This window comes from Panthera uncia, assembly GCF_023721935.1.
Source record: "Panthera uncia isolate 11264 chromosome C1 unlocalized genomic scaffold, Puncia_PCG_1.0 HiC_scaffold_4, whole genome shotgun sequence".
In the NCBI taxonomy this organism is placed as follows: Eukaryota; Metazoa; Chordata; class Mammalia; order Carnivora; family Felidae; genus Panthera; species Panthera uncia.
Window position 1 is genome coordinate 71,386,304 of NW_026057585.1, and position 22,329 is coordinate 71,408,632.

Below are 22,329 nucleotides of genomic sequence, written 5' to 3' on the forward strand. Positions count from 1 at the left end.
TGGATGGAGTAGCTCCTCTAACCTATCCCAGGCCCTTCGGTCAGATTTCAAGGTTCCTGACCATCTTTGGGGGTATCGGAAAGCCCCGATGCACCACATTCACGTTCTGGACACGAAGGCGCAGCTTGCAGGAGAATGTTATCAAACTTATTGGAAGAATCTGGATAGACAGAATAGCCCTTTGGCTCAGCGCCTGGCATGAAGTCAGCACTCAGTATTCATCTGAACGAGTGAATGCGCGGCCAGTGTAGAAGGCGAAGGGGAGCCACGGCGAGGGAGGAGAGGGGTGCTTGAAATAGCCTGCCTTCTGGAAGAGGAATGAAAAGGTAAACGTGCCATGCTGGTGCTACATCAAACCACCTTGTGCAGGACACAGGGAGTGTGGGGACGTGCGTGGCTAAAGAATGAATGTGTCCACTGGAGAGGGCTGGCGGCCACTACCGGCACGGGGATACAGAACTGATGAAGACAGAGCGTCCATCTGCAAGAAGCCGTGAGGTCTAGAGGAATAAGAGGGAATATCCAGGTAGGAAGTACCCTCTGTGTGCAGAGGACGCGGGGAGGCAGTGCCCGGAAAAGGGATGTTCAGTCAAGTTCCACAAGACAAATCGGTACTAGAGGACAAAGTGGAGAAGGGGAGTTCCAGGCGGAGAGAGCAGGCCACGCACAGAGAGGCCCAGGGCCATGGGCAGCCGGGTGCCTCTCTGCCGGCTACAGGTGGTCCAGGGGGCTGCATGTGAGGGAGGGAGAGAGGGGCTGGAGAGGTCAGCTGAGCTGGATCATGCAGGACCCAGGGGCAGAGGCTCACATGGGGAGAAGTTGTGCCTTCATGCCGCCCAGAAGTTTGGCCATTATCCTGAAATCTCAGAGCCCTGGCAGGTTTTACCCAAGGGGTGGCATGGTTTGTCCTTAGAAGGCCTGATGCGGAGGTCCTACCGGAGACAGCACGACTGGAGCCGGACACACCAGTCAGGGGTGAGATGGGGCCCAGACCAAGGGAACGGTGGCAGAAAGAGAGCAAGGTGCTTCTCCAAGGTCATGTCTGAGTGTCTACAGCTGGCTGTGCCTCTTTTTCCATGGTCTCGAAGCCAGCAATGACAGATTAGGTTAGAAAGGAAGTAATACGGGCAAAGCCTCAAAAGCCACTGAGAACAAAAATAACGTATTTCACAGAAAAATTGTGAAATACGCTGAGTTTGAATAGCTGGCGGGACAGCTAGGAAACTAGCCAGTATGTGGGAACAAGTATCCTTTTCCTGGTGGAAAAGCCCCATCTACTTTTCCATGTGTTCTCCTCACACTCAGTGACTCTCGGTGGGGGTGGGGGCAGGAAACAGGTATTCTACCCCCAGAGGATATTTGGCAACATCTGGAGACATTTCTGGTTGTTACAACGGGGGGGAAGGGAGGGTTGCTACAGGCATCTAGTGGGCAGAGACCAGGGATGTTGCTAAATATCTTCTAGTGCAGGGACTCCCTGTGACAAAGAACTATCCGCCCCAAGATGTTAAAATGAGAAAACCTCGCACTGAATGAAAAAACAAGGGGGTGAAGTAAAACGATGAGGTTCTGAACACTCCCTAGGAAGCAGATAGTCCCATCGTACTGAAGAGAAGCTGGAAAAGTATATGTGCAGGGAGGTACCGAATCAAGGAAGTATTAGATTTTCATCCACGGAGGAGGGTTTACAGCTTCCTTCGTGGAGGAAAAAGAACTTCACACGAGATCCACAGCGGGTGGGCCAAATGGGCCTCTGACCTCCTGAAGGTCCAAGGTCAGAGGCCTCCAGGGGAGGAATCAGGTCCGGACTTCAGCCCTGGTGGTAACTGGCGTGGTGTAGGAGGGGCCCTGTTTGAATCACTCTCAAGGTGCAGGCGTATTCCCTGCTGGGGGTCAATGCCGTGGTCGGCCCAGTTACTGACGGGAAAGTGAATAATCCTTCAGGTGTGTTGGGGTGGATAGTAACTGACCCAACTGTAAATCCACTTGATAAATGAGGAGGGGGACCATGGGATGGTGATTTCCAGGGGCTGGCAGGACACTGACTTTCCAGGCAAGTGGGGCCTCTGCTCTTTTCTGGGCTGCCATTTTTGGGCCCTGAGGTCACTCAAGAATGGCAGGAGGCCCAGATGAGGCAGCTCTGTGGTTGGCTGGGAACATCCTGCTTTTCTCCAGAGGCCAGGAGAAAGTCACTGGCACAATGACAAACCATCTCTGGACACTCTAGCCCTGGACTGATCCTACCACCTGGCTTCTTTCCTGGGCCTCCTAGAGAAAAGGCTTTGCTTTTCTACACCAGAGCTCCTGGGTATCCAATTCTACTCGGGCCATCGATGCTCTCTGACACACTTTACTTGTATCCTTGCTCAGCACAATGAGCGAACGTGGATGGGGAGTGGGAGGCCATTTTGGATAGGGTAGCCTGGGAAGGCTTCCCTGAAGAGGTGACAAAGGAGCCTCCACATGGAAGATATGGAGAAGCCGCCAGTCATAATCTGAGCACTTCTGGGCAGAGGGAGCAGCACTGTAAAGGTCCAAGATGGGAAAAGCTTGGCGTAGCCTCAGAACTGTCAGAAAGCCTTTGGGCTGGTGCTGGGGGAGGGAGCCTGGAGACAAGATTGGAGAGGGTTAGCGGCTGAATCATGCAGGGCCCTGGTAGGGGGTGTGGATTTTATTCTAGGTGAGATGGGACACCACTAGGGGTTCGCTGTGGCCTCTGTGTGGAGAGATCAGACCGGAGGCTAGACTCAAGTCCAGATGAGGGATGACAGAGGCTTGCACCCAGGTGAGGCAGCAGAGAGGAAAGAGGGCTAGATTTGGGAGGTCTCTGGGAAGACCATCAGATAGGCACTGGCGATCATTGGATACAGCCATTGTGGGGGGGGGGGGGGGGAAGAATCAAGAAGACTCTACACTTGTACCTTAAGCACGTGGGTGGATTGTGGTAACTTACTGGGAAACAGGGAACAGAAGGGAGGGGAAGGCAGGAATTTGGTTTTCAATCAACCCTGGACGTCACAGCTGCAATCGGCTTAAGGAGATGCACTGTGAATGGGGTGGAGGGACCAACGGGGGCCACTTGTACCTCGATGGAATCTCAGGAGTCCTTGTCCTGTTGATCTTGCTTTTAATCTCTCCTCTCTACCTTCCTCCTGTCTGCTTCCCAGAACACATACTTAAGGCTGCCACTCTCCTGCTCAAGAGACTTTGCATGACTTCCTATTCCTCCTCAGATGGAGTCCAAACACTGCAGCTTTGCATACGCCCCCACCAACGTTTCCAGACTGAGAAAAAAAGGTTCATTTGGAGGAGGGTGCTTTCAGATGCGACGGGCTGGTGGCTGAGTACACACCGCCCCCTGGTGGCTGAAGGCCCAAGAGCCGCGGTTTCCCTCGGAGGGCCTGAGCACAACCTAAGGTCCGGCCACATGCCAAATCTTAAAGCATTCACTCCTGCACAACTGAGTCCCCGCTGGGCCTCTCCTGTGACATCCTCTACAGAGTGGAGGCCCGCATACCCTGGGACAGGCAGGGATTGGGAGGAGGGGTTTTTCTTATCGCCTCCACCCCACCCCCTTGCTACCCCAGCCAGGAACCGTTGGGGAGGCGACACTAGTCCAGGAGGCCAGAGTGGTTCAGATGGTTCTCACCTCCTGAATCTGTTCCTTCATCACCTTGATCTCATCCTCTCGTGGTTCTATTTGCTTCTTTAGCTCCTTTATTTTGTAGTCGAGTACAAACTTGAATTTCTCCAGTTCTTGGTTTTTCTTTTTCAGATCATAGATGCGCTTCTCCTGTGGGCGAGATGAGAGAGAAGTAAGAGATGGCAGGAGGCTCCGGTATATGGAAACCCTTTAGGGAAAGGACATAAATCCTGTGACCTGACCGAGGAGGCCACAGGCTGCTCTCCCGGCTGGGGCCACAGAGGCTGGCTCCCCCACTAGGGCCGTAGCACTGACTCCTTGGCTTCTGTGCCGGGGCTCAGCATTCATTCACTCAAATATAGCTTGTAGGCGACTGCATTTTCTAAAGCTGGCCTCAGCAGCATCTCCCATCCCACAGGCTCTCTGCAACGTGACCATATGCTTCTCCATCAGGAGGGAAGATCTAATTCCTTTCTCTTGCATCTGGCTGGACTTACGGTTTGCTTGTAACCCAAAGAATGCTGCTCAAGTGATGCTGTGTGGCTTCCGGTCTAGCTGAGAAAAGGCTAAGCAGCTTCTACCTGGTTTTCTTAGAACTTGTGCTGTGAGGGAGGCCATCTGCTATGGAGAAAGTTCCCCTACACTGAGAATCCCCGGCTGAGGAGCACAATGGCACTCTGGTTGACAGTACCCGTGGAGCCCAGCCTCCCAGCCACCCTGGGAAGTATGAATGAAGAAGCCATCATGGATGATGATCTTCTATGCCCAGCTATTTGTGTCATCCCTAACTGAAGCCCAGCAAGGCCCCTGCCATCAGGGACAAAGATAGGCCATCTTGTTGTAGGCTGTCCAAATGCCAGGCCCACAGAACCCGAGAGAATAAAACAGCTGTTACTGTTTTTTTGTTTTTCCTAAGTAGGCTCCACATCCAGCACGGAGCCTGACATGGGGCTCGAACTCGCAACCCTGAGATCAAGACCTAAGCTGAGATCAAGAGCAGATGCTTAACCGACTGAGCCACCCAGGCACCCCAAAGTTGTTGTTTTGTACCACTAAGTGGCCAGGGTCTTGTCTGTTGGCTTAAAGGGGATTCGGAATGTATCCAGGAGCCTAGAGTTGGCAAGCTATGTATGGCCTTTGGATCAAATTTGACCTGTTTTCATAAACTCATTCATGCATTGTGTATGGCTGATTTGACAACACAGTGGTAGAGCTGAGTAGTGCGACAGAAGCCATGCTGTGTGCAAAGACGAAATATTTACTACCTATGCCTTTATGGAAAAAACTTTGCTGTCCCTGCCACAGGCAATGGGGAGCTATGGCAGAGTTCTAAGGGGGAAGAGTGACACAATTACAGGGTATGGTGGCAGGGAGCGGGGGTAGGAAGTGGGAAGGAAGTCCGTTAGACTGGTTAGGAGACTGTTGCAATTTTAGGTCAGGAGGCCTTAACCTCCTTATCAACACCCCCCTTTGAGAATCTGAAGAGAGCTTTGGACCCTCTCTACACAAACACCCAGGTACATACACAAACACTCAACATGCAGAAATTTCATGCGTTTCCCCTTATCAGATCCCAAGGGGGCCCACGTCACAGGTGAGAAAACAAGGCTTAGAGAAATTGCCCAAGATCCTGTGGCAGATAAATGGCAAAGCCTGTGCTAGAACCCAATTAGCCAGGGCTAAAGCCCACCGTCTCAACCACTGGAGAATTCTGCCTACCTGAGGCAGGAATGGCAAGGAGAGAGGCAGGAGGGCATACATCCTGGATTTGCTTAGCAGGGGGCTACGAAATTTGGGTAAGCCTCACAAAATGTGATGTGTCTGTCTTCTAAGTGTTTTGTGAGAAAGGCATTCTGAAAAGTGATCCCAGCTTTCTGGGGAGCCTGGCAGTTGTAGGTCAACCGCAGGGAGTGTGCAACGTCTGTGGGGACGGTCACCCGAGGACACCTGGAGCCGTGGCGAGCAGGGGCCCTGCAGTCAGCCGACTTAGATTCTTATCCCAAGTCTGTCGCCTATCGACTGGATTACCTTGGGCAAGATACCAAACCACCTGGAGCTCAGTTTCCTGAGCTCTACAGGGGGTCCCTCATGGCCCCTGGGGTGGCCGGGAGAACTGAGTGTGGTGTGTTTACAGCAATCGGCCCAGCACCCAGCACCCAGTAGGCCCTTCACAGACCACTCATCCCCATCAGGTTAAATGAATGTGTTTCAAGCATTCAGGGACCCCCCTCTCTCCGGAGCTTGGTTCTCCTCCCCTGGGTCCATCCATCTGGGTGGTGGTTGAAGGAGGGCAGAGGTGAGCCTTCACCTTATCTTGAATCGTCTCATCTCTTTCCTGGATTTCCCGCTTGAGGCCCAGGATGTCCTTCTCCAGGGACTTAATGACCCCTTGCAGCTTCACCTGCTCCCTCTTCAGGCTCTCAATGTCATTGGTTCGCTCTTCAACCTCCTTCTGCAGGCTGCTGAACTGCAGACACAAATGGCAGCAACAGAGACCACCGAAGTCTTTGTGCTTCCCTCCCTGCCTCCCAAATGCCGGTGAACTTAAAGAGGTCCCCAACACATCACCGACCTGTGACCTGAAAACATGTCTAGTACCCAACATTTCTGGGATTTTAGGAGTGAAGTTTTGGAGATTTGGGACAGTTTGGGGATTTCCCTGGCAGCACGAGTGATGTAGCATTCTGTCTGATGAGATCCAGTCCCATCCCCTTCCGTGAGGATGGGCTGTCAGGGTTCCTGAGCAGACCCAGAGTTTTCCAGGACCTTGCCAACCTTGAAAGGTTGGGATCCATGCCCCATTAAGGTCACAGATACTGTAACTGATGAGCCACCTTGGCCATGTCTAAGAAGGGAAGAAGACATTGTCCCTGGTTCCCTGGATTAAGTAGGGTGATTTCTAATAGGAAGGAATGTGAGTTTGCTTTGAACTTGGCTTCTCTAAGGCTGAACATTTTGGGGAAACTGTGGCAATTCCACAAGGATCTGTGAATTGAATCCCACTTCACTCCAACCACCAGTGACAATAAACATGTGTCTTGCCTTATAAACCAAGCATCCCACACCCCAGTCCTTCTCCTGCCCACAGCTCCCTGCACTGAGACCCTGATGACACCTCCGGCAGGGACTTGACCTTCATCTCCGTTTCTACCCGAGGTTTAACTCTGAAAACTGACTAAATCCTACTAGCCCATGAATGAAAGTCTGGGGTGTCCATCCGGTGTTGGGGCAAATGTCACTATTCCGGTGAAAAGGACAGAGAAGGGACAGTGCCGCGGAGAGATGTTAAGGGTGTATCTGCCTGGCGGTGCAGAGACATTGGTGATACAGCCCTCGCCTGTGCCCAGGCCTGTCGGGGAACCACACGTGCGATACCTTCTTCCTCATGATGCCGGTTTCTCCTTTGAGTCGCAGGTTTGATTCCTTTTCATCCCGAAGCTTTTTCTCGTACTTGGTTTTGATATCTTGGATTTCTCGGTCTTCATCTTCTTCGATCTGTTTCTTGGTCTCTTCGAACTCCCGCAGCTGCTGCCTGACGTCTTCCTGTGCCTGGTTCAGGGAAGGGGGAGAAAAGGCACTTGACCCTTTTGTGCTGAGAGGGCGCGGGGTGAGATGAGCATGTGGGGCCTATCATGGAGAGTGGGAGACAGAGTGCTATAACAGAAATGGGAACCAAGGCCCTGGGTCCCCTGACCTTCCACTCTCCTGTCTGTCCTCTGCCTTCCCTTCACATCTACCAGATGTGGCTGCAGGCTCCCCTTCAGTGACCACCCTCCCAACACCCCCAGACCTGTTCCATCTCTGGTCTTCTTTACAATGACACCCACGCTTCCTCTATCTTTCCTCCACTGAACCTGTGACAGTTGTAATTTTATATTTCGGAAGTACTTGATTGCTTTTTCCATTAGATGTAAATTTCTCGAGGGGCGCCTGGGTGGCTAGGTCGGTTAAGCGTCCGACTTCGGCTCAGGTCATGATCTCACGGTCCGTGAGTTCGAGCCCCACGTCGGGCTCTGTGCTGACCGCTCAGAGCCTGGAGCCTATTTCAGACTCTGTGTCTCCCTCTCTCTCTGCCCCTCCCCTGTTCATGCTCTGTCTCTCTCTGTCTCAAAAATAAATAAACGTTAAAAAAAAATTAAAAAAAAAGAAAGAAAAAAAAAAAAAGACGTAAATTCCTCGAGGAAAGAAACCTGGTCTATCGTGCCCACCACTGAGTTCCCAGAGTACAACCGGCACGGGCACACAGTTGGTACTCAATACCTGAATAAAAGAGTGAAGCCTTAAAAAAATCTTTTTGAGAGAGAAAAAGCACGAGTGGGGGAGGAGGGAAGAGCAAGAGAGAGGGAGAAGGAGAATCTCAAGCAGGCTCCATGCTCAGCACAGAGCCTGACGTGGGGCTCGATCCCATGACCCTGGGATCATGACCTGAGCCAAAATCAAGAGTTGGTCGCTCAACCGACAGAGCCACCCAGGCGCCCCAAAAGAGTGAACCTTTAACTCTGCCCTCCTGCTCCTTAATCCAATCACCTGCACATCCCCCATCACGTTGTGTTATATTGCAATTGCCTGTTGGACAGGCTCCTGGAAGCTCCTTGATGGCAGGGCCACATCTCTCTGCTCACCACCGGGAACACCCTGCACAGCAGCTGGCACGTCACTGGCGATGAATGAATGCAAGCCTGGAGCCCGGACGCTGGAAGAACCACCTCTGCTTGGTGGAGTCTGAGAAGTGACTCGGGTGTGACTCCTCTTTGCTTACTGCCCCCAAGTGGTGCAAGTTACAGATCCTTTTTCTCTCACACTGACCCTGGCGTTCTCCCAAACTGCATGTACCATCCCTGGAGTGAGTGTTTCAGGGGTGAAGAGAGACAAGATGGTTTTCAAACTGGGTCCCCAAGAAAGGCTTCTCTCTTTCCCCACCACACGTCATCAGGCCCTTGCTGGACGGAAGCCTGGCAAGGTGTGCTCTGTGTCCCAGAGTCGCCCGGCAGCCACTGCTCTTGCTCTGGTAGATGTCGCTAAAAAGGAGAGTAGGCCAGCCAGGTTGGCGAGAAGGCATGTCAGGTGGAAGCTCCCTAGGGAAGCTCTGAGTTGAAATCTTTGACTCAGAAGAAGAAATGGTTGTGATCACAGTGTGGGTCCTGGGAGGAAGGCCAGTCTCTCTCCCCTCAGGGCAGATTCATTCCCTCTACCTCGGCCCCCAAGGCCAAGCTCAGATCAGTTTCCTGGAGGTCAACAAACATTTCTGGAGCATCTAGGATGTGCCAGGGGGGCCCTGGTTTGAAAATCAGTGATGGGTGAGCCATAGTCCTTGCCCTTGAGAAGTTCCCCTGGAGAAAGAGATATTAACACAGGACGCTACCATGTAGGCCGTAAGAGAAAGGGGTCTGAGGGCCCTGAGGACACAGAGGAAGGCTTGCTCAGGCCTGTGGGAGGGGACAGGGGTTAGCGAAGAACTCCTCCAGGAGTTGGCTCCTGTCCTGAGTCTCTGTAAGGGTGCGGACGAGCTGCCAGGTGAAGAGACATCCAGAGCAGAGGCTCAGAGGTTGTGTGGGAAACGTGGCCATCCCACGTCGTTGGGTGGGAAGAAGCCGGACGGGGCAGCAGGACACGGGGCTGGGGAGGTGGGCAGGGCCAAGGCGGGGGTGGCTGTGCCAGGAAACATCCCCACTGGCTGTTGGAGCTCAGCCTGCTCTGTCTGAGGCCCGTGCTGTCAGGAGACCTCCGCCCTCCACCTCTCACCTTGCTTATCCCCCACTGCCTGCTCACTTCCCAGCTCACTGTGGACTTCTGGGTGCCACCTCAGTCCTCCTTGCCGTAACTGGGGGTGGTTACAGAGGGTCCTATAATGTCCAGGGTTGCTTTGACCTTTACCTCGCCTCTACCTGAGCTACCCACTCTCAGGTCCATCCCCAGAATGGTGCCACCTCGGAAGCCTGAAAATCCAGGCCCTGCTCTCAGCACAGGTGACTTCTCTGTTGGCCCCCCCCAGGTATGCAGGCCCAGCTCTCAGGCTCACCACGTCCCCTGGCCCTGTCTTGATTCCTCCACTATCTTCCAGGCTCTCGGTTCTTTACCCCTCTCTGGCCTGGACCGGATGGCTGTTCAGCAGACCACTTGTATTTCTCGGCGGCACAACTCGGTCACACCCCAGCTGTGAATCAGGGCTGCTCTGCATCCCCCTCGCTCACACACCTGCTTGCCGAGCCCTGCTGGGGAAAAGCGCACGGCCTGGTGGATTAATGCTGCTGGGACTCACGTTTACAACCTCAGCTGGGCTCTCAGCTGCATACCTGCCAGACGTCTTCTCGGTCATTCCCTTCCAAACTCATTCCACACCTTCAGGACTCTCCCGCCCCCTCACCTACAGTACGCCATCTGCTGCAATTTCATGCAGAAAAGGCGGCCATCTGGCTCTTCTCGGTTTTCTCTTCATCTTGGGAAACTAGCTATTTTGGCAACCCAAACTGCTTGAACATTCCATGACTTTGCCTGCCTGCCCTTCCCTCCCGCATTTCCCCATCTCCTGTTAATTCTAACTCTTATTCTTCCTGGGTCTCATTAGCTCCGGCAAGCCTTCTCTGGCCTCTCAGGGAGGTCTGCATCCCCCAGCTATCCTGTGCAGCCCTCTCTTGAGTATCTGTGTGGCCGCCTCTCTCACATGACTGAAAACCAGGCCGCGGTTTTTCTCTTGGTCACCCAGCACTCAAGCTGAGTTCTAAACCAAGAAGAGACCATCTGTGTTTGTCAAATCAGTGAAGGAGGGATTTCATCTTGTAAGGCATAAGAAGTTGCTAAAGGGTTTCAGGCAACCACCTTCCCCATTGTTTAGGGCCCTCGTTCCTCTCCAGGTCCTACAGGCTTCTAAAAAGGTCTCTCTAGGGGCGCCTGGGTGGCGCAGGCAGTTGGGCGTCTGACTTCGGCTCAGGTCATGATCTCATGGGTCTGTGAGGTCGAGCCCCGCATCAGGCTCTGTGCTGACAGCTCAGAGCATGGAGCCTGCTTTGGATTCTGTGTCTCCCTCTCTTTCTGCCCGCCCGCCCCCCACCCCCTCATGCTCAGTCTGTCTCTCTCTCCCTCTCAAAGTAAATAAATATTAAAAAATAAAAATAAAAAGGTCTCTCCAGTCCTTAAGGCTTGAAGGTACAGTTAGGCTAGGACAACAGATACGAACTTAGAATTTCAGTCCCTAACACGGAGCACCTCCCAGCTCACTGGGCCCGCTGGTCTAGGGGAAACAAACGGTGAAGGGCCTAACACAAGGCTGGATGCTAAAAGCAGGGAGTGGGAGGGAAAGGAGTTGAAGTGAGCTTTCCCATAGCTCTTTGGGCTGTTCACAGGCCAGGCCTGCAGGATGCACAGCAAAAGGGAGGTACAGCTCAGCTTCCGGTGAGTACCTCTTCCAGAAGGGTAGTTTTTTCCTGAAGTTTGGCCTCATAAAACTCCGTCAGCTCCTCCAGGGCCTGGCTCTTGGTCTCATCATTATCCCGAAGCTGTTTCTCATACTCCTCCTGCATCCTCTGGGATTTGAGCTGCAATTCCTGGTACTTCTCATATTCTAGAAGCAACTTTTGGTTGTTGCAACACTCTGGAGAGAAGCAAGGAAGGTTATGTCACATTGGACAGGAGCACCCACCTCAGGGCCACCCAGGAGCCTTTGGTGCCCTCCCACCCACCTACCAGCACCAGCTGAGCCTCAAATACCTGCCCAGCTCTTTCTCACCTGCCCTCACCCCATTAGCTGGTCAGGCAGCCAAACTCCCTCCCCTTGTTGGCTAGGCAGAAGGTTTCCAGGAAAGGGCTGAGGGGTGTTTTAGGGAACCAGGGCCAAGAAGAATGTCCTGAATATGCAAAACAGTTATCAGCACCTCTTCTTACAGAAGACGAGTGAAAACTGAGGCTAGGTGAGGTTTGGTGACTCCTTAGAATACCCAGAAAGTATGTGGTGAGTCTGGGACTCAAGACAGTCTATCAGGCTCCAGACCTGCACTTTTCTGTAACTCCTACTGGCATGCAGTAATACATGTGTAATGAACAAGGAAATGCACAGGAGTAAAATCCACACTGAGGTCCAGGGGATAAATGCAGCCTGTTTACAGACAAAGCCAGATTACCTGGGACTTCTGTTCGGTCCCAACGGTGGTGGGGGAGGGGGGACACTCTCAGACTTTTGTCCCCACGCTACCACGTGGCCTCTACCTCGGGACTCACCCAGGTCCTGCAGTTCCTGGCTCTGTTTGTCTAGGAGGTCGTCAATGCGTTCGCGATGGAACACATCCTGCTTTTCTTTTTCTGTTTTTAAAACCTAAAACACAGAGTCAGCTGTTCTCATTTCCACGCATCTGCTGAAATCACCCCAGGGCAACAACACATTTTATAAGTGACATCCTCCTTCACTTACAAACGTTTCTCAAGCCTGTCATTTTGCACCAGGCACTGTTCTGTGAGCCACAAGCAAGCTATCGCTTTTTATTTACATTATATTCTGCTCTGTAAGTTCTAGGCTTTATTTATATCCTTTCTACTAAATGGGTCTTGTCAATGATGAGTTCAGTCTTGGACATGTAGCAGATGGATTTTGAGGTGGAAAAAGTAAGGATTCACTTGAATTCTCTGTTGTCTGAACAGTGCCGTCAACTAAATCCTCGGATGTGTTAATGTGTCAGCTTCTAAGAAGTGTTTTCTTTAATCGAGCAGGAAAGCTCCTTGCAGGCAGAGGGGCGCTCCCAGGAATAACTTCGAGTTGAGCTTGTGGAGGGCACCACGTCAGTATTTGTTGACAAAGGAATAAAATAATAAAACTAACAGCCGGGGGCTTTTTTTTCCTTTTAGCTAAACTCTCTGACCCATGGCGATAACATAAAAGAACAAATACCCTCTAAGCCAGGGGTTTTAGATGAAGGGCAAGACAGATTTGTGAACAAAGGGGGTTATTCTGGGAAGTCCCGTAGATCAAATCTGACTACAGGAGGGACCATTTAGACTAATTTTATTTAAACTACTGACAATCCAGAAATCAATATTCTGGTAGCTCTTCTTTTTCTACACTTTGCTTTTCTTGTTACCTTTTTCATTTTGTTTTTAAGTAAGTTTCTCTTGATCACAGAGATAATATATTCTCATTGTAGGTGATTTGCAAAACACAGAAAAGTAGAAAGAACAAAATTTAAATTACCCAGAATCTCAACTTCCTGAAGTAATCACATTGCTGGCTATTTTCTTATGAACTGTTCTATGTGTATTTATTTTACTTAATTAATACCATTCGCTACGGTTTTGTATTCTTCTTTGTTCCACTTCGCACTTTGCTGTAAGCATTTCTGATGTTAGCAACTATGCTTAAAAACCACACGGTATCATATAGTTCATTGTTTGGGCTTGGCTTGGGTAAGGGAGGGCAGTTCCATCTGGAGTAAATTGGCAATGTCTCATTATTTGTGGCTGTTGGCTCAGTCTCTCAGACAGACCTGGTTTTTCGTTTTCAAGGACTCCATTTCCTGCAGGAACTTATCTGTTAGCTCCTTAATCTTCTCAGAATAGTTCATATCCTTCAGTCGCAGCTGATACTCATTCTCCATTTTTAACTCTTCCACACGAGTCTTCAGCTCCAGCATGATCTGAGCCTTTGGGAGAAGGACATCAGAGTCAAGAACATTCATGGTGGGGGTGAAGGGGAATATTTAACCCGGGGCCTTGAGCTCTCTGAGATCTGCGGCTCTGCTCAGCCTCAGACTCATGTGTCTCAACTAGAACCTGTCATCTTTTCCCCACAAGACCCACGGGCTAAAAACGAGGAAACATATAACATATGGGCTTCCTCCTCTGCCCTCACAACATCCATTCAGTGAGCCCTACTGGGTGCTAGGCATGCCGCTAATAATTCTCTCATCTTCCAATACGTGTTAATGTCACCTGTTAAATGAGGTCTACTTGGGCCACACTAGTTAATCCTGCGACCCTTCCCTTCCTGTTCCCGGCACTCACGACCCTGCTCACTCTGCTCATTTTTTATTATTTTCTTAGATCTAGGCACTTTCTAATATAATTGACTTATGAATTTATTGTCCTTTGTCTTCTTCCTCATTAGAATTTAAGCTCCAAGGGGCGCCTGGGTGGCTCAGTTGGTTAAGCATCCAACTTCAGCTCAGGTCCTGATCTCACGGTTCGTGGATTCGAGCCCCACGTTGGGCTCTGTGTTGACAGTTCAGAGCCTGGAGCCAGTTCAGATTCTCTGCCTCCCTCTCTCTCTGCCCCTCTCCCCACTCCACTTGCTCTCTCCCCCTCTCCAAAAATAAATAAACATTTAAAAAAAGAATTTAAGCTCCGGGAAGGCTGAAATCTTTGTTGGCTTTGTATACTGATACATGCCTAGTACCCAGAAGAGTGCCTAACACATAGTAGGTACTTGAGAAACAGTGTTAACTGTGATTCCTGCCCCCATCGACTCTATCGTCTACCGAGGAAGCCAAATAAACACATCATTACAAATTGTGATGAGTGCCCAGAGCCAGGCAGCTTCCCAGGACTGTCAATCTGTCCCTCTCAATGTCTGTTATGCCTCTTCTGGCCTCACTAACATTAATTTAGGTCCTAACTCGTCCTGTCTTGCTTGTTCCTACATCTAGTGATTTCTTTCAATCTGTTGCATTCACTGATGTCAAACTTTTCTAAAAATACTGTGATGTACACACCCTTCATTTCCTGAAAAAGTTAATGTTAATGACAGAGATGGTGAGCACACAGGTGTTTTCCTCTCACTCATCCATGATCACCCTCCCCCCCCCCCCCCCCATGCATCCCTGTCTCACCTTTTCTGGTCTATATCCCCCATAGCCATGGACAATTAGAGAATAATGAATGTGTGATGCTCATTTCTGCATTCCTGCCCAGAGGACAAGTGTGGCCCTGGCACATAGGAAGTACTGAGATGAGGGATGAACACAGGTTGCATGTGCAAAGTCAGGGATAAGAGTGAGGACGCCTGGTCAAAGCGCTGTGTGCGATGTGGTGCAGGTGGGAGGCAGAGGGAGAGGAGGCCGAGATGGGGTCAGACCATCAAGGTCGTTGCCGGCCATGATAAGAAATTAGGATTTTCTCCTAGCGGTCCTCTAAAGGCCCTTGTCCAACCTGATTGAGCTCACTCTGGTCTCAGAAAGACCTCTCTGATGGCAGTGTGTAGCCCAGGCTAGATTCAAGCACTAAGACAGAGGGATTGGTGGGGAGGGGGTACCGCATAGTACAGGCAGGGGATGGGCAGGATGGTGGAATGGAGAGATTCAAGAGACAGATTTGAGGGAACACGGTGCCTGGCGGGGTGTGGGGTGAAGGGGACGCGGCCACGGATGAAGATGGTCTCCTTGGTAGGATGCTCCCTACGAGTGGCACTTGGCCTCTCCTGATTCACTGCCTTCTCCTGGGTGCCTAGCACAGGGCCAGCAACATAGCATTGAGTGAATGTTTATCAGATGAGTGGGTCACCCCGGGGTCTGCCTCGGACTATGGAATACATTTAGTGATGGCGACGCTGGTTTCTGACACATTGTGTCTGGGCCACATGCTCATCATCCTTCCTCAATCCGTGCACCTGGCCGCAGATGAGGCTCTCCTGAGCTTATTCCCTAACTTACATCTATCAGTGGGTCCTTAGGAACAATTTCCAAAGTCTGAAACACTTTGGAAACACTTTGGGTGTAAAAAGACCCTCCAGCTCCGCACACCCTCTCATCTCTGGCCCCACCTAGCATCTTCCCCGGAGCACCTGTCTCATCCTTCTGCACACTCACCCCTTGGTGTGGAAGAACCTTTCCCATCTGTTCAGGAAGGCTCCGTCCAAGGCTCACTTACTTCCTCTGGTACCACCTGGCTTGGGTCAGGGTCCCTTCCCCTGTGACCCCAGGGCATCGTTCCTTCATAACACCTGTAACACACTTAGTTTCCCTTTTTAATTTTACCTATGCCTCCTTCCAGGCTATGAGCTCAAGGCCCCCACATGTCTTTCATTTCTGTCATCCTAGACCTTAGTATGGTGCCTGGCACATAACAGGGCACCTCTGTAAGTAGTGGTTGGATGAATGAATGAGTAGGTAAATCATGTTGTGAGAGATAGTTACGTAGAATATCATAGAGTCTCAAGAAGAAAAAGAGAGCTGGGAATTCTGAGAAATGTGACTTTTAGAGGACAGGTGGAGAGAGAGCAAGGAGGGGGGAGCTGGGAAGGACAGGGAGGTTTACAGGGAGTAGGACTGCGGTCTCTCACATGCAGAGATAGAAGGGGCTCTAGGAGGTGAGCAGAACAAGGCCAAGCTGGGGGCTGGGTCAGGAGTCAGCCCAGACACCTCAGGCCTTTGGCACAGCCTGGTGTCTCCTAGTTGTTCTTTTCCCCTACCCTTGGGGAAGAATGGGGGAGAAAACAGAGAGGAGGAGGAACAGAAGACGTGCTTGCCTTCCCGCAGGAGGTCAGATCCTGACTCTCATAGGCTCTCCCTTATCCTTTCCTCCCACTTTTCCTTTCCTGCAGAAAGTTCCAGGGAGCTCTGGTAGGGATCTCTGGGAATACCTGGGTCTCATCATCCTGCTTTGGGGCCATTTTGCCTTGCTGCTCTGATGGTTTTCTCGTCTCTACTTGACTGTGTTTCCTGATCACAGGGCCCATGCCTGTCTTTTTATACATGCATCCGCAGTACCCAGCAAACAGTAGGTAGTCAATAAATGCACTCTAGATCCTGGATGAACAGCAATGAATGCATAGCTCTGCCATTCCCTGTAAGCCTCGTGACTTTCCCATCCCTTTGGCATCTCCCTTAGGGAGCGTGGCACAGAACTCTCAAAACACGTCTTCCTAGAGTGTTTAATGCATTTACAGCAGGGAGGGCCCTTTGGGGTAGTGATGAAGAGAGTGGGCTCTAGATTAAATCTCGGTCAGAACTCTGGTCCTACTACACTTCACTTCACTCCTCCAGAGTCACTTCTTAAAACATGGGGAGAGTAACAGTATCTTCCTCACAGAAATGATATAAGATTTAAATAAGAAAATACTTATAGAGTAATTAGTGCAGTGCCTGATTTGTAGAAAACCTAAAAAAAATATGCTGGTTATTATTACCTTTACTGTTTTATTATGAAGAGAACTGGTTTTCAGGGACGTTTTCTAAATAACTTCTTTTTATATAAAGAAGGCTCTACTAGCAATTATTAAGTTTCCCAGATACAACGGGTATAGTCAGCTTGTCAGTTCAATTCTGTAAATACTGATCGACTGTCTTCACGTGTCTAGCATGGGCTAGAAACTGCTGGTCACCCAAGGGAACTGCATGTCATGGCTCCTGTCCTCAAAGAGTAGGAAGATGAAAGGTAGTTTCACAGGCTACACGTGGAACAGAGTGTAAGTCAAGATGACCACGTGGCAGGATGATGGGCAGGGTGGGGGTGGGAAGAGATGTAGCCGCAGTGAGGAGGGCAGCATGATGGTGGGGGCAGGGAATGTGCAAGGAGCCGGGGCGGGGGGGGGATGTGTGCTGGGCAGTGGGGGGTAGCCAGGCTACACAGGCCCTCGAATGCCAGTCCCAGGAGTTTGGACACAGTCTGGTAAGGAATTTCCACGTCTCTCTTCGTTAGACCCAATTCTTACCTTCTCTTCCATGTCTGTTTTAGTAATGAGCACCTCTTCGGCAAAGCCCACTTCCCTCTCTCGCTTGATTCCTCGACCATCCTTATCAAAGACCTTCCAGGTAAACAGGCAGCCATCTTCAGCAACAGTCAGCAGGAATTGGTCATCAAAGGTGAGCAACATCTGAGGAGAGAAAGAGCATGGAGAGGAAGCTTTCAGAGGTCGTGGGTGACCAGAACTGAGCTGGCTGTGTGCAGGGCCTCCATTCAGCCAACCCTGGGCACATCCTCATGGGAAGGAAGACAGGATCCTGGGTAAGAATGAGATACATCTCACAAGCTTCTGTTCATAAATAAAAGAAGCAAGACTGGGTCATGTCCTCTGTGGATTTGGAATCTGAAGAGTTAATTATTATCTAGATTATAAAAAGAACTCTCAACCCTCGGCAGTAAAAAACCCAAACCAACTAGAGGGTGGGCAAGAAATATGGAGACGTTTCACCAAAGAGGTATCCAGATGGCAAAGAGGCACACAAGAAGATGTTCACCACTATCAGTCATTAGGGAAATGCATATTAAAACTACGGGGAGATATTACTACACACGTGTTAGAACAGCTAAAATGAGAAATGGTGACAATACCAAATGCTGGCAACGATGTGGAGAAACTGGATCTTGCACGCATTGCTGGTGGGAATGGAAAATAGCTTGGCAGCTTCTTAAAAAAAACTAAACATAAATGTATCACATGATCCAGCAATCATTCCCCCGGGCATTTATCCCAGAGAAAGGAAGGTCCACACAGCAGCCTGTACGTGATTGGTCATAGCAGCTTTATTTGTAATAGCCCCAAACTGGGAAAACAGTAAACTATCTTGCAATAGGCAGATGGCTAAACAGATTATGGTGCATTCCTGCCATGGAAGAAATGAAGTATTGATACATGAGAAAACTTAGATGGAGCTCGAGGGTATGCACTGGGCGAGAAAAGCCACTGTCAAAAGGTCACATACTGTACCATTCTATTTATATAAAATTCTTAGGGCGTGCTGGAAAAATAAATAAAATTCTTTTTTGTTAAAGGTGTATTTATTTATTTTGAGAGAGAGAGAGAGAGTGTGTGTGTGTGTGTGTGTGTGTGTGTACAAGTGGGGGAGGGGCAGAGAGAGAGAGAGAGAGAGAGAGAGAGAGAGAGAATCCCAAGCAGGCTCTGTGCCGTCAGTGTGGAGCCTGATGCAGGGCTCGTGAACCATGAGATCACGACCTGAGCCCAGATCAAGAGTTGGACGCTTAACTGACTGAGCCACCTAGGCGCCCCTATATAAAATTCTTAAAATGACAAATTATGGAGGATGCATGGCATGTTCTCTCTCTGAATAAATAAACAAATAAATAAAGTGACAAATTATGGAACTGGAGAACCAACAAGTGTTTGCATAGGACTAGGGAGGGAGGCGGGTGAGGGGTGGGTGGGTGTCACTATCAAAGGTAGCCCGAGGGGGCTCTTTGTGGCCAGGAAGCAGTTCTGTGCCCTGACTGCAGTGCTGGTTACAGGAATCTATACACGTGATAGAACGGCAGCAACACACACACACATATTGTACCAACGTCAATTTTCTGGGGTGATATCGTACTATAGTTACAGTAGATACAATTATTGGGGGAAACTGGGAGAAGGGTACACTGGACCTATGCCATCTTTACATTCCTATGAATTTATAATCGTCTCAAAATAAAAAGTGAAAGCAAAAGAATCAACTATGAAGATGCCTTCTCACCATCAGGAATGTGCGTCAAAACCTTACAAATGGGGGCGCCCGGGTGGCTCAGTCGGTTGAGCGTCCGACTTCGGCTCGGGTCATGTTCTCACGGTTTGTGAGTCCGAGCCCCGCATCAGGCTCTGTGCTCTCAGTTCAGAGCCTGGAGCCTGCTTCGGATTCTGTGTCTCCCTCTGTCTCTGCTCCTCCCCCACTCATGCTCTGTCTCTCTCTGCCTCTCAAAAAATGAATAAACGTTAAAAAAATTAAAAAAAAACCAAACCTTACAAATGGCAATGTTCTTTCACTTGGGGCTTTTACCCCTGTTTAGCAATTTAGCCTTTAAAATAATCAGAGATGCCCACAGAAATCTGTAGAGCAGAATATTAGAGTTCATAAGGTCATTTAAATGCCCAGTTTTAGGGGCGTTTGGGTGGCTCAGTCGGTTCAACATCCAACTCTTGATTTTGGCTCAGGTCATGATCTCACAGTTGTGGGATTGAGCCCCGTGTCAACCTTATACTGGGCACGGAGCCTGCTTGAAATTCTCTCTCTCTTTCCCTCTGCCCCTCCCCTGCTCATGTTTTTTCTCTCTCTCTCTTTAAAATAAAAAAAATAAAAATAAATGCCGGGGTACCTGAGTGGCTCAGTCAGGTAAGCATCTGACTCTTGATTTTAGGTCAGGTCATGATCTCATGGTTTGTGAGATTGAGCTCTGAGATGGGCTCTGCAATAACACCACAGAGCCTGCTTAAGATTCTCTCTCTCTGCCCCACCCCTGCTTGCACTTGCACACGTGCACACTCTCTCTCAGAATAAATTTAAAAAACTTAAAAAAAAAAAAGTCTCAGGGCACCTGCGTGGCTCAGTCAATTAAGCATCTGACTCTTGATCAGCTCAGGTTGTGATCTCGTAGTTGTGGGATCAAGCCCTGCCTTGGGCTCTGTGCTGAGTGTGGAGTCTACTTGGGATTCTCTCTCTCTCTTTTTTTTTCTCTCTCAAAATAAATAAACAGTAAAAAAGCCTCTCATTAAAAAAATAAAAATAAATGTCTAGTTGTAGGGGAGCCTCGGTGGCTCAGTCGGTTAAGTGTCCAACTTCAGCTCAGGTCATGATCTCACGGCTCATGTTTTCAAGCCCCACATCGGGCTCTCTGTTGTCAGCATAGAGCCTGCTTCAGATCCTCTGTCCCCTTCTCTCTCTGCTCCTCCCCAGCTCATTCTCTCTCTTTCAAAATAAATAAATAAACTAAAAAAATAAAAAAATAAAAATAAAAATAAATAAAATTAAAAAAAAAAGCCTAGTTGTAAGAGAAGAATTAAGTTATGGTCCATCATTTACTGGGATATTTGTGTAGTTACTAAAATCATGTTTTTGAGGAACACCTAATTATATGAAAAAAATGCTTATAATAGCACTAAAAAAAAAAGCAGCCTACAAGAGTACATACAGTATAATCTCTATTTATTTAAAATGCACACAAAAGTACACAGAAGAGTATGAGAAAAGGCATCAAAACATTAATGAGGATACTATAGGGATTTTTATTTATAAAGTGAATACGTGTTGCTTTCATTATCAGAAAAATAAATACCTTATCCACAAAACTTCACGGCTATGAAGAGAAGAGGGGGAGTTTTCAGTTTAGAGTGCAAGACCCAGGCTCAATACCGGAATGTTCCAGCTGATAATGAAAAATCCTTTCTTCATAAGGATACTGTCTGCGGGTAAGGCAGTGTAGAGTTTGGGACATAGTTCAAAGCCTTGGGTGTTGGTGTTGTTGGAGGGACAATTTACAAATGTGCGTTCATGTTTTGTGTCTTCAGGGGGACGGAGGGGTTCATCTCCTGGGCTTTGACTCTTTTTGGTCCAGGGCACTTCCGTGGGGGAGGAGAGCCGGATGCGGCAGCCAGCACTCAGCAGATGGGAGATCTGGGTGGATGGCATACAGCGTCTCTCAAATGGCCCATTATTATTCATGGTATTATGGTGAACAACCTTGTGCATGAATCTTTAGGTGTACCTCTGATGATCTCCTAAGATATATTCGTGGGAGTAGTTTAAACAAAGAGTATTAGTAGCCAATAAGGGCTCATTGAATGGGTGGTTGGATGAATAAAGAGGGAGAGAGGAATAAGGGGAGAGGAGACACAGAGAGGGATTGCAAGGATGAAGCAGGGGTGTGGAGGGCAGGATCAGATGGATCCATGGAGAGCTAGTTCTGGGAATGGGCCCCTAAAGAGAGGGTCCCTTCTCACCTTGGTGATAGGACCCGCATGGGCCTGGTACTCATTGAATTCTTTCTGCAGAGGCAGCGGGTACTTCATTGCACGGATGGTTCCTACCGAGGTGCCCACAAACATCATGCGCCCAGAATGCGAGATGACGATGGCTGTGTAGACTACATCAAAGGCTGATATCTCTCGAAGGATCTGGAACACAGACGGGTGTTCAGGGTGAGGGGCTCAGCTGTGGCCCCATGTCATTCCCTCCTCTCCTGTAACAGCAACACTTGGGCAAGTTCTGTACTAAAAAATGTTTCTCTATTCCTTACAGCACCTGGCATGGTGCCTACGCATAAAAGGCACTGATTTCAGCATATCCTGGCTGCCTGACTGGTGAACAAGTATTCTGGGAGTTAGGATTAACGTTAATAAAAGGAAGCCAGGGGCGCCTGGGTGGCGCAGTCGGTTAAGCGTCCGACTTCAGCCAGGTCACGATCTCGCGGTCCGTGAGTTCGAGCCCCGCGTCAGGCTCTGGGCTGATGGCTCGGAGCCTGGAGCCTGTTTCCGATTCTGTGTCTCCCTCTCTCTCTGCCCCTCCCCCATTCATGCTCTGTCTCTCTCTGTCCCAAAAATAAATAAAAAAAAAAAAAATAAAAAAAAAAAAATAAAAAAAAAAAATAAAAGGAAGCCAAGGGGCGCCTGGGTGGCTCAGTTGGTTAAGCATTCGACTTCGGCTCAAGTCAGGATCTCATGGTTCGTGGGTTCGAGCCCCGTGTCAGGCTCTGTGCTGACAGCTCAGAGCCTGGAGTCTGCTTTGGATTCTGTGTCTCCCTCTCTCTCTGTCTCTCCCCCACTCACGCTCTGTCTCTGTCTCTCTCAAAACTAAATAAACATTAAAAAAAATTTTTTTACAAGGAAGCCAAGCCCCATTTTATGGCTTTTGCATGTTGTAACTCATTTGATCCTCACAAAAACCCTTTGGGGGCGGTTACCGTTACCCCTATTTTAAGATGACAAAACAGAGCCACAGAGACAGCACCCACCTAGGAAGTGGCAGTCAGGCCCGAGTGTCTCTGCTCGTGACTGCTAGGCTACCTCA

The 22,329-nt window shown here is 49.6% G+C and overlaps 1 protein-coding gene across 2 annotated transcripts in view; it reads right to left on the reverse strand.

The window, feature by feature from the left end:
* Positions 1-22,329, reverse strand: part of CFAP57 (cilia and flagella associated protein 57) — a 70,058-nt gene that overhangs the window by 20,119 nt on the left and 27,610 nt on the right. Inside the window, exons 11-19 of one of the 2 annotated variants that reach the window (XM_049617338.1) lie at positions 21,264-21,437; positions 17,271-17,432; positions 13,111-13,266; positions 11,855-11,948; positions 11,041-11,231; positions 7,019-7,192; positions 5,952-6,110; positions 3,650-3,793; positions 3,091-3,284 (exon numbers count right to left, since the gene is read on the reverse strand). In XM_049617338.1, coding sequence (XP_049473295.1) covers positions 3,198-3,284; positions 3,650-3,793; positions 5,952-6,110; positions 7,019-7,192; positions 11,041-11,231; positions 11,855-11,948; positions 13,111-13,266; positions 17,271-17,432; positions 21,264-21,437 — 1,341 coding nt within the window. In that variant the 3' untranslated portion in view covers positions 3,091-3,197. Of the gene's footprint in view, positions 1-3,090; positions 3,285-3,649; positions 3,794-5,951; positions 6,111-7,018; positions 7,193-11,040; positions 11,232-11,854; positions 11,949-13,110; positions 13,267-17,270; positions 17,433-21,263; positions 21,438-22,329 lie in introns of those variants that run through there. The other variant, XM_049617337.1, reaches the window with a different exon arrangement.